Source organism: Hyperolius riggenbachi, chromosome 9 (genome assembly GCF_040937935.1).
Source record: "Hyperolius riggenbachi isolate aHypRig1 chromosome 9, aHypRig1.pri, whole genome shotgun sequence".
Classification (NCBI taxonomy): Eukaryota; Metazoa; Chordata; class Amphibia; order Anura; family Hyperoliidae; genus Hyperolius; species Hyperolius riggenbachi.
The window spans coordinates 78,890,354-78,902,987 of NC_090654.1; the positions used below are offsets into that span (position 1 = coordinate 78,890,354).

Genomic DNA, 12,634 nt, shown 5'->3' on the forward strand with positions numbered 1-12,634 from the left:
AAAAAATTGTATTTGCTTATATAAAAAGTATGAACAGTGCCAAGTACTGTTTACTTCTAATAGTATTCTATCCGATCAGGCCTTTATAGCCGAGCAATCCTGAATCGTCTAAGTACATTTAAAAAAGAATTATAACAGTTGGGTAATGTAGAATAGGATCAAAAATGGTCTCTTCTGCATTGGTAGCTGTGAAACTTCTTGAAAAAATAGCATAAAAACAGCTTCTAAAAATGTCTTGCTAGCATCTTAAAGACAATCTGTAACGTCAAAACGTCCTCTGGGGGGTACTCAGCTCGGGTGGGGGAAGCCTCAGGATTCTAATGAGGCTTCCCACGCCGTCCTCTGTCCCTCAGGGGTCTCGCTGCAGCCCTCCGTACAAGATGACATCAATATTTACCTTCCCGGCTCCTGCGCAGGCGCTCTGTCGGCTCCTAAGTAGGCGGAAATACCCGATCGCTGTCGGGTCCAGTTTCCGGCGCCTGCGCAGCAGAGCGGACCCGACTGAGATCGGGTATTTAGGTCTACTTCGGAGCCGAAAGCAGCCACAGCGCCCCCGCTGGAGCAAGCAAAGGTAAATATTGAATTGACAGTCGGGTCTGTCGCCGGCTGTTCGGAGGGCTGCAGCGAGACCCCCGTGGGACAGAGGACGGCGTGGGAAGCCTAATTAGGATCCCGAGGCTTCCCCCACCCGAGGTGAGTACCCCCCAGGGGATGTTTTTGATGTTACAGAGTCACTTTAACAGAGCATAATGCTGAAAAATTAATAAAGTAAATCAACAGAATATTAAACACATTACCCCTTCTCTGTTATCTCTTCAGCATCTAGAGCCTCGTGTGGGACTGTAGCTTGTAGCTGAGTAGGTGTCTTTCAGGAGAGACCCTGTTTGGATGTTTCTGAACAGCTCTGAAACCACCTATTGTTATACATAGTGAATTCACTGTTCGCCTAATTTGGAATATTTCTAAAGCTCTGGTTCTAATTAGCTGAAAGTTCCATGTGTCAGTCTTTATCATGTTTTGAATATCTAAGCCATAATTCTTTTTTTTTTTTTTTTTAATTTATTTTATTTTTTTTTACAAAATATTTATTAAACTTATTTGTGGGAATTGACATTTGCAGTTAATTAAAAATGGGCATCACCAGCCATCTTGACCTGCTGATTGACTTAATTGCCCCAGACATTAGGACTTTTAAATATTAAACAATGTAATTCTATCTATCTTTTTATGACGCACTTCTGATATGTCTTTCTGCTAATTCGTTTGTAATGTGTCTGATCTTTTCCTGAAATGTAGTCGGTCATTTTGACCCAGTAAATCAGGTGGATCTGTAACTGAAAGTTTACAGCAATGTAATGCTTATTGAAGTATACAGGGCTTCAACCAATATACTCATTTAAATATAAAGCTTATTATATAATTCTTTTTAAAACAATCATATAAGATATAATAGCATAGTATAACTTAATCATTTAAAACCATTTTCCAGATAGATTTAATAAAGCTTATAAAAACCGCCAGGTGGCATCATTGTCCTAAATATAAAACAATAGAAAAAAAGCTTAAAAAGTTTGACATTCCAGAATCTTTGATAGGATATTCATAACCAAAATATTCAAAATGTTTCAAACTTTGCCTCCAGAATCCAGCATTTAAATATATTTAAAAGTTATACATTCTTATATGCAATTATAGTGTTTAACAATAATTATTTCTTTCTTTAGAAGGAATGTATTGATTATTAATAATATTTATACGTAAATATAACAAAGCATATATGCTTGCTGCAGTAACAAGACTTTTAAACTTCTTTTCAGTCTTCACACAATATGCGTGTCTATAACCTTGGCATTTCAGCAACACTTTTAACATAAACAAAATGTTCTAGCTTGTGTTATTAAAACAATTTTATGAGATTCGCTGTGAATATTTAAAGAAGTATTCTAACTTCACAGTTGTACGCTAAAATTTTGCATAGCACATTCAAACTTAAAACATATACATATGACAGCTTTTCCTGCATAAACAAACTACAAGAATTCAGACACCTTGTCCGGTGAAATGCAGAGCGCAGACCGCAGTGATCTAGCATAGTTACCTGTCTCGGGGGCCTCTGGGATCTGTCATCATCAATCTGTTGCACGGTCCCTTCTTTTCATCTCTATTGCACCCTCTAGTGGCGCCTCTCATTATTGCGATGCCGGAGGAGTCAACGGTGAAGAAGACTGATCCCAGCGGTGCCAAGACAGGTAACCCAATACTATCACACCGCTTTGCATACAGGAGGGGGGAGGCTGCCTTATACAAGGGGGGGGGGGCATCTGGCTATACTCGGGGACTGCCTAATACAAGGGAGAACATCTGACTACATGGGGGACTGCCTAATACAAGGGGGGACATCTGACTACACTAGGGGGTTGCAACAAACACAATTGCTAACTTCCAGCTATAGCTATGTCCTGCCTCTATGTGGCCAGCAGACGCCAGTCAGCCAATCAGGTGTACTGTCATACACCCTTTGCCTGCTGTACCAAATCTAGCAGGAATTACATAAATTAGCATTCAGGTGCGAGGCTTCGTTTGGATGCAATCGTGAATTGCATCGTTTACAGGGACGCCCTGTGTAGGCACATCTCCCACACGGCCCCCTCCCTAACCACTCACCTGTCAACCACCTCCTGGAAGCTGCAAAAAAGAAATTTAAAATTTACAAACACTGGTCCGCACGACAGCCGCGGGCCCCAGGTGTCTCTCACTAGCTGGGGCCCCCAAACCACCATGCGATACCCAGAGGGAAGTGTGGGCAAGCCCTGGACCTCTCACCTCCAGGGAACTCACCCCCACCACCTATAAATTGAATGCCAACTGCAACAAACACAATTGCTAACTTCCAGCTAGAGCAATGTCCTGCCTCTACACTAGGGGGTTGCCTAATACAAGGGAGAACATCTGACTACACTAGGGGGCTGCCTAATACAGGGGGGCGGCATCATTTAACATTGTTGCATTTGGCATTTTGGGGGCTCATAATTATTAAATGCTATTCATGAACAAAAAACAAAACAATGCAATGACAGGAAAATGTATATTTTTGTGTATGAGGAATGTTGTCTAATTACCTGTAAGGTCACTCTGCCCAACTGTGTGTTTTGGGAAGAAACTCTGCCCACTGCCTTTGAGTTAAACTGTTAGATTACTGCTTGTTCCACCCACATCCTGTCATGGCCATTTTTTTTGCAGCGGCACACTTTATGCACTGAACTCCTTCCTTTTCCCAAACATTTTGCCACAACACACTTGGTGTTTTAAAAGGAGGGAGGAGGGGTGTATCTGTAAATACAGGGAGTGCAGAATTATTAGGCAAATGAGTATTTTGACCACATCATCCTCTTTATGCATGTTGTCTTACTCCAAGCTGTATAGGCTCGAAAGCCTACTACCAATTAAGCATATTAGGTGATGTGCATCTCTGTAATGAGAAGGGGTGTGGTCTAATGACATCAACACCCTATATCAGGTGTGCATAATTATTAGGCAACTTCCTTTCCTTTGGCAAAATGGGTCAAAAGAAGGACTTGACAGGCTCAGAAAAGTCAAAAATAGTGAGATATCTTGCAGAGGGATGCAGCACTCCTTAAAATTGCAAAGCTTCTGAAGCGTGATCATCGAACAATCAAGCGTTTCATTCAAAATAGTCAACAGGGTCGCAAGAAGCGTGTGGAAAAACCAAGGCGCAAAATAACTGCCCATGAACTGAGAAAAGTCAAGCGTGCAGCTGCCAAGATGCCACTTGCCACCATTTTGGCCATATTTCAGAGCTGCAACATCACTGGAGTGCCCAAAAGCACAAGGTGTGCAATACTCAGAGACATGGCCAAGGTAAGAAAGGTTGAAAGACGACCACCACTGAACAAGACACACAAGCTGAAACGTCAAGACTGGGCCAAGAAATATCGCAAGACTGATTTTTCTAAGGTTTTATGGACTGATGAAATGAGAGCGAGTCTTGATGGGCCAGATGGATGGGCCCGTGGCTGGATTGGTAAAGGGCAGAGAGCTCCAGTCCGACTCAGATGCCAGCAAGGTGGAGGTGGAGTACTGGTTTGCGCTGGTATCATCAAAGATGAGCTTGTAAGGCCTTTTCGGGTTGAGGATGGAGTCGAGCTCAACTCCCAGTCCTACTGCCAGTTTATGGAAGACACCTTCTTCAAGCAGTGGTACAGGAAGAAGTCTGCATCCTTCAAGAAAAACATGATTTTCATGCAGGACAATGCTCCATCACACTCCTCCAAGTACTCCACAGCGTGGCTGGCAAGAAAGGGTATGATTGAAGAAAAACTAATGACATGGCCTCCTTGTTCACCAGATCTGAACCCCATTGAGAACCTGTGGTCCATCATAAAATGTGAGATTTACAAGGAGGGAAAACAGTACACCTCTCTGAACAGTGTCTGGGAGGCTGTGGTTGCTGCTGCACGCAATGTGGTGAACAGATCAAAACACTGACAGAATCCATGGATGGCAGGCTTTTGAGTGTCTTTGCAAAGGAAGGTGGCTATATTGGTCACTGATTTGTTTTTGTTTTGTTTTTGAATGTCAGAAATGTATATTTGTGAATGTTGAGATGTTATATTGGTTTCACTGGTAAAAATAAATAAATGAAATGGGTATATATTTGTTTTTTGTTAAGTTGCCTTATAATTATGCACAGTAATAGTCACCTGCACACACAGATATCCCCCTAAAATAGCTAAAACTAAAAACTACTTTCAAAAATATTCAGCTTTGATATTAATTAGTGTTTTGGGTTCATTGAGAACATGGTTGTTCAATAATAAAATTATTCCTCAAAAATAAAACTTGCCTAATAATTCTGCACTCCCTGTATTCTGCATTGGTAATGGTGTCATATACCCTACGTATACCACTGCATATAGTGCAAGAGTGCCATTTTTATTCCCTTAAATAGGAGCTTTAATCCAGGGTTCAACTTCATACCCCTTTTCCCGCAATGAATCTTTACCTGTTCTTGAATAGATCATCAGCAGGGTCTATGAGGTTGATATCATGGTGAAAACTCTCTCATAGTGTGATGTCATGACCATGGTCCTGACAGTTTGCTGTCTGTGAAGCTTGCTGCATTTCGAAAATAGAGGAAACTAAAAGGCGTAGAGTGACGATTTAGGGGTCTTCAGAAAGAGGAGAAAGAGAGCTTTAAGATGATATCCATCTTTCCATAGTTACATTGTATTACACAGGGCGACTTTTTCTGCTGAATGGAGCTGCTGACACTGGGGAAAGTGTCGTCCTGTGTAATACAAGTAACTATAGAAAGATGGATATCATTTTAAAGCTCTCTTTCTCCTCTTTCTGACGACTCCTAAATAGTCACCCTACGCCTTTTAGTTTTCTCTATTTTCGTGATCGAAATCGCGGCCGCTGCAATTTTTATCGCAAAAATAGCAAAAACTAAAAGGCGTAGGGTGGCGGTTTATATATCATTGGAAAGAGGAGAAAGAGAGCTTTAAAATGATATGCATCTTTCCATAGTTTCTGCACTGCTCGGAGTCCCTTTAATGTAATATTTTAACAAAAGTGCACACAAAATTGCTTTGCCAAGCACTTACACGATTCACGATTTTCCTAAAGCTTCCATTTAAGCGCAATCGCTCAGAAAATGGTGCAGAACCCACGTTTGCGATTGGAAAGAAGGCTTATCACTCACGTGAGAACTCACATTGGATTACATTACACAAGTGTTCTTAAAGCGCTTTTTAAAATGCTAGCTCTTTTCAAAAAGCTCAACGCGCTCATAGTGTAAGCAAGCCCTCAGTGTCTACTGCCTCTATTTTCCTGGAAGGTCTTCTGTAAAGCTCTGGAAAATATTTTATTAATCTAATACCCCCCCCTCCCCCCTCCCAATTATCTGAACACTAGACCGGCATTAAAGTGAACCTGGCATGAAAATAAACTTTGGAGGTAATAATTCTGTGTGTAACTTTCCCACACTTAAACCTCATTAAAAGCCTTCTCCTCACTATTTCTCAGTTATTTTAGCCACTATTTACTTTTCAGGAAACATGACTTATTTTTGCATAGATAACTCAAGTTAGTTTGTTCATTTTTTTTCTTTCTTTATTTTATTGTTTTAACTCTCACCATACTGGAAAACATGTACTGTTTTATCTCATATTCTGTTTATCTCATGTCACGTCACTTCAGGTACAATTTAAAAGGGAATGGTTTTATTTTTTTAGAAATCCTTTTTATTTCGATTGCAGCTTCACCTTGTGGTCTCCCAAGGACTAGCAGGCACCCTTTGACATTTTCACTAGGAACAATTTCACTAGAAACCAACTGCTCCATTGATTCGAATGGCAGATGGGTTAACAACTTGACCACATTTCCTCCCATGTCCTAATTAGGAGGGGTTGCGAGTGACAGCTCAGCCACACCCCCCCCCCCTCCTCCTAGACGAAAGCCCAGCTTAGCCAGGCCCGATGAGGGAACTATGAGAAGTGGTATTCACATGACTGGCTCTGCTAACTTTTTAATGAAAGAATTGTAAATAGCCTTATTTCAAACACACACTAGTATTGCATGTCGGGTGGGGGGGGGTTTATTTATGAGCCTTTTTGTTTTCATTGATGTCTTAAAGATTAATCATTTCACTTTCACTTTTTATCATTGTACCAATCAACACGGTTCTTTTAGCCTAATTTTAACATTTTTTTTTGTTCTTTTGTGTCTTCCCCTGCAGGCACAGTGCATGTGGTGTAATGGCACTGGACGTCGTATGCAGATGGAGATGTGTCAACACTGCTTTGGAAATGGTACAGAGAGGTAATTTCATACGAAAATAAACAAAATTTGGGGTTGTGCTCTTGCTACGATATCTCCTATCCCTTTTTTTTCCTTCCTTTTTCCCTACCTGTTTGTTTTATTTTCTTGTTTTGTATAAGAAAAAATCATGTAAATCAATAAAATTGATTGTTGTAGTTTTTATGCCAGTACTGTCTATAGATGCAGCTAGCAGATCCTATAGCATTTCACGCTGTGCCCTGTGAACCGATTAACAGGCAATTACAAAGCACTATAGTTACTGTACTAGAGGGAGTAGTAAGGAGAAATGGTAATGCTTCCATTTTCCATTATGGGGACTAGTGCAATGTAAGCTGCCATTATCCTATTGCTCTAGAGACTTTCCCAGGCTCAGCATTTGAGGCTCAGTGTTTCAGTGTACAACCCAGCAGAATGTAGTGGTTTGCAAATCGCCTATATAATTTTGGGAATAAGACAGCATGTTTAATGTTGAAACTGAGAAATTATGTTTTGTGTTTATCTTGTGAAAATTGCCAATCGCAAACGCAGTATGATGCAACTGCATTGTGTTTTTTTTTGTTGTTGTTTTTTTTTTGTTTTTGCTGAGGGTATCTTTACAGTTTACTGATTGGTTACCTAAAAAAACACAATGAAAATCGCATAGATTGCACTTGCACTTCTAAGGCAGCACTTAAAATCAGTCAATGCCCTTGCATTTTTCTAAAAACCCAACACACCACTGTGTACAAGCGCAGCACTTAAAATCAGTCAGTTCTATTACGTTTTTCTTAAAACACAATGCACCTCTGTGTAAAGGTCATCACAATTTTCAAAAGGCCCTGGGATTTTAAAAATGCATGCAGCTAATCCAGTCTGACTTCAGTCAGAGCACCTCATCTGTATGCTTGTTGAGGGGCTGTGGCTAAAAGTATTAGAGACACAGGATCAGCAGGGCTCCCTGGCAACTGGTATTATTTTAAAAGGAAAAATAAATATACTTCTCAGTTTAGGTTCCCTTTATGGCTGTAACTATCAGTGAGGGTTATGCTATACTCTGACCCAGTTTGAGCCGGTCGCGGCCCAGACTAAAGCTGTCACTTGCATACCTGATATTTAACTCTTTCAGGCAGAGAAAGAAAAAAAAGAACACATCCTAGTTATTTGTGTGCTTGGCATTGTACATACACATGTCTATCTCATCATGTCACATGTCACCTCGGTTGTCCTTTAAGTGAAAACAAAGTCTAATTGTATTCATCCTCCTACTTAAAAAAATGACTAGATATCCCACAGTTTTGTTATAAAACAGATTTATTGTTTTGTCCCAGCTCAATGTCCTTGTCCCTCTGTCTGAGTTCTCAAATATATGACCTACTGACATTTTGGTGGCAAAGAGAAAAGAAACAAAGTACCAAATATTAAGTTATTAAAACTAGCTATTCTGAATGTATCGCGCAGTTTGGTAAATGCATGTACAATATGTCATTTCAGTAATAATTCTTAGCAGAAAATGGCCATTGGTAACCTTCATGCATTTTCTCATTCACAGCTGTCGAATGTGTCAGAACATCAACCAGCAATGTGCCAGTTGCTCTGGGAAGGGGCGTGTCCTGACCTACATGCAGCTCACAGTCACGTGGTGCGTATGTCTTCCAGAGTGCAGACCTGCATAGCTTGCGGATGAGTAATTACAGAGCATAAAACTCCTGTGTGGCTGAGAAAGTAGGATAAGGGTGTGGCGTTGAAGAGACTGAAGTGAACAAAAATTGCTATTTTTACCTGGAAGTTCCCTTCAGTAGTCTCTCTAGATGTAAACCGCCGCATCCCCGCCGCAAAAAGAGGGGTTTAGACCCCCCCCCCCAAAATCCCGGGGCAAACATCCACGACCATCTTGGTTGTGGATTGTGCTGCCCTGAGAGGTAGAGCTTTCTGCTGTAGCTCTGCCTCTCCTGACATCAATCGCTGTGCGGATCTCTGCCTCTCCCCCGCCCCTTTCTGTGAAAGAAGAGTGAGAGGGGTGGAAAGAGGCGGAGATCCATGGCGATTGACATCAGTAGAGGCAGAGCTGCAGCTGAAAGCTCTGCCTCTTTCAGGAAGCGCTGTCCGGGATTTGGGGGTCTAAAGCCCTCGTTTTGCGGCGGGGATGCAGTGGTTTACATCTAATGAGTACTTAAGTGAACTAGAAGGTAAAAATAGCAATTTTGTTTCGCTTCAGTCTCTGTAAGTAGCTTGGCTATGCAGCTCTGGGAATAGATTAAAACAAACAGACTTTATTACATGTAGAATTTTGAAAGGCTCAGCAGACTATTAACAAATCAACCCCGATTCCCCTGAGGATTCCAGAGGGAGGATAAGTAACACTTTATTATGATGTTATCCATCACCCAAAGTGAATGCCCACACTGGGTGCTGGTTCAATGTCATCTGCATCAGTAAATACTAAATGCACTCATCAGAACATAGATTGGCAATTCAGGTTAGAGGCATACTACAATATCAATCTGTCACAATCGCCAGTTCCCTGTGGCACCTCCCAAAGCGGCAGGACCGCAATCTATGTACCAGCAAGCTTAGAGCAGGGTAGCAGACAACCACTGCTCACCCACATACAACAACATATTAAATAATTTTTCATCTTCTGCTTTACCTTTCCACTCGCTGTACTGTCAAAATTGTGAGCATTTTCTTTCTTGCTGGTGGCTTAAAATGCATTTTATTTATGTAAAATGATCACCAAGGAGAAAAAATGAACTGGATCAGGCTCAATATCTCTATGGCAATGCCAGGAGGTGAGTTGAACGAATATTGTAAATACTGCATTTTTATTTTTTTTTGGACTAAAAGATTCACTTTTTCTCCCCCAAATGTGGGGGAAAAAAGTCACTGCGTCTTGTAGTCCAAATGCAGAGAGTCCCTGACTTGTGAACGCCTGCCAATACGAACCTTCAACCCGCCGCAATGTTGGGTACTCACTGTACTGTGCCCATGCAGAGGTGGGCAAAGGGGGACACAGGGAGATACAAGGACACAGGGAGACACACAAGGTACAAGGGGGCATGAGGTACAAAGTGGGCATAATCCACAAAACTAGGTGTTGTCTGATGGTCAGGAGCAGCTTATAGTGCAAAAAATAAGGGTAATCAAAACAGGATACCATAAAATACTTTATCGTTTTAAGTATATGCAATATATATAGGACCTGCCTGTCAGTTGCTCCGCGTCTGCTGTTGCAAATGCTACGTGTTAACACTCAGACCCTAGTCAGATCCCAAAGTGTGCTAGAACCAGCTGGAGCTGGGGATCCACACTTAGCCAGATTCTGTTGATAGCTTAAAGAGTAATTGTCAGGCTGCAGAAGCTAATTTAAACCTCTATTCTCCTGTGTTAAACAGTTTAGAAGGAAGCTCAAAAGCCATTAGTGAAGATAAAAATCTCAGTTACCTTTGATGTGTGCTTATCAGCAAGTCTGTTATAGACCCATAAAGACGCAAGCCGCATACTAAACTGCAAAGCATTCTGGGGCCCTCCCCTCGGCTGCTAATGAGACGTTACAGAAGCTTGTAATCAGTCCAGCGTGTAGCACTGATAAATCTCGGGGCAGAGTACTCTGCAGGAGTCAGCTATTGTTCCTAGCCACATGGCTCATTAATATTCACTGCACACTGTGTTGTTCAAGTAGGAGCTTATCTGTGATCAGGAAGCAGGCAGGACATGACGACACATTTGACAGAAAAACATGGAGCCTGCCATGAGCTGTCAGGAGCATCTATCTCTGCATATACTATATACAAATTCTGTGAAATCCAAACGTGGACAGTGAAATGCATATGTAATGTAAGTACAGCCAATCTTTAGCTACTGATATATGTGTTTATTTTCTCTGAGACCTTATACCTAACAGCTCCTCTTTAAAGTACTAATTTAATTGTATTATTTGTTATGACCTTCTGCTAGCTTGACTACTCTTCTGCTTACTGATCCTGTACCTTTGCCTATCTGATATAGTTGCCGACTCTGCCTGAAACACTACTCTGATTTAGCTTTCTGTCTCTGTACCGTATCTGTCCGCTCGTTGCCAAATCTGCTTGTCTGACTCTCCTGTCCTCACCAGTGAGCCTAGTCACTGGTGAGGGATACTCTTAGTATCACCTGCTTCACAGGTGATTACTAGCTGCAGTACTATCTGAATCACCTGCTCCTCAGGTGGTCAGTAGCTGCAGTACAGTCTGAATCACCTGCTCCGCAGGTGGTCAGTAGCTGCAGTACAGTCTTTATCACCTGCTCCTCAGGTGAATAGTCACTACAGTACTATCCTCTCTACCTGCTCCTCAGGTGATAGTGGCTACACTACAGTCTGAATCACCCGCTCCTCGGGTGATCAGTACACTTGTTTGACATATTACTACCCGCTCCTCGGGTGAACTATCTCACTATGGTTTGCATCTCCAGCTTGCTGGAGTTTGTACTCCTGTGCTATATAGAGATATTCCTCTCTCCCAGCTCCTCTGGTAAAGCGAGTATCCCGATCATTACTGTTGCACCAAACACCTACCGTTACATTGGTTGTCCTGTCTCTGGCTATACTAATATTATTGGTGATTCTGCAGATCACACATAATCAGGTATAGCATCTGTATTATTGGTGATACTGCAGATCACCAATAATCAGAGAAGTCTGTTCTCGCTGACACCAATCGTTACATGGAGTTATTTTAAGGATTGAAGAGTTAACTTAGACGAGTTAACTTTAGGTTTGCCTGAGGTAAAATGTTTCCTGAATACGACATGCGTCATCACCATGGTGATCACTAGAAACATTATTAAAGATAGGAGATAAGCTTAGTGAATTGACGCCAATATCTAGCCACAGTAAATAAAAGGGAATAACTTAGTTTGCTTACGTTTCTGTCTGTTCTTGCCTTTAGGGTTACAGTGGATGCTGGGATCTTTTTAGTTCTTTGGAATTGGTCTTGTTTTAACCTTCCTGAGACTCCGTGTGTCCACTTTCTTGAGGCATCCGTCACACTTGGGAGAATTGCATGCATTTTGCCGCAATTCAAAATCGCATACAGAGGTGCACATAATGATGTCCTATGGAGCTGCCATGCTTTCAGGAGCCATCTATGATTTTGAACAGTTTTTTTTTTTTTTTATTTATTTATTTTTTTTTACTTTTCTGCACCTCACATGTGATTCCTCATAATTCACTAGCTACTGTGTAACAAAAAGCCTGCGTGCAGCAAAATGCTTGCTGGGAATCGTCTTTTTCCCACAGACACAAGTGTGATTACCTCTACTGAGATTTTAGAATTGGAAGCCCATGGCAATAATAATTGAACCCTTTTTATAGACTTGCAAACTGTTAGGGAGGGATTTCTGGCCCGAGGCTACGAGTATATCTTTCGGCATTGATTGATCTATCTATCTTTCTAAATATTTGTGTTACTTTCACTGACTTCCATTTACACATTTTATATCTGTGAAACTGTTCTATACTCATGTTCTCCTCCATGCAGATAAGAAACGCTAAATATTATTGCTTTTTGGGCTCTTAAATTATTTCTCCTTTTTATACTTGTCAGAATGTCATAATATAACCAGTACACTTTGCTAGGATTCATCTTTTATACACGTGTTGGTATTTTTGTTCATAACCCTAAAATAGGAATTCAGAATTTGTACCTATCCAAATATACAAAGCGAAAGCTTTAAAGTATTCTACACTATCAGATGTGTATTCAAGAGGTCTGTTGTCTGGCTAGCTTGACTAGTGCATGTCTGCTAGGAAAAGAGTGCTTAGAAGCTGAAGTAT

General features: G+C 41.2%; 1 protein-coding gene across 1 annotated transcript in view; it reads left to right on the plus strand.

Annotated features, from left to right (window-relative positions):
• Positions 1-12,634, plus strand: part of LOC137533443 (protein SSUH2 homolog) — a 48,034-nt gene that overhangs the window by 26,189 nt on the left and 9,211 nt on the right. Inside the window, exons 8-9 of the mRNA XM_068254832.1 lie at positions 6,761-6,843; positions 8,372-8,461. Of these exons, the coding sequence (XP_068110933.1) occupies positions 6,761-6,843; positions 8,372-8,461 (173 nt within the window). The remainder of the gene's footprint in view (positions 1-6,760; positions 6,844-8,371; positions 8,462-12,634) is intronic.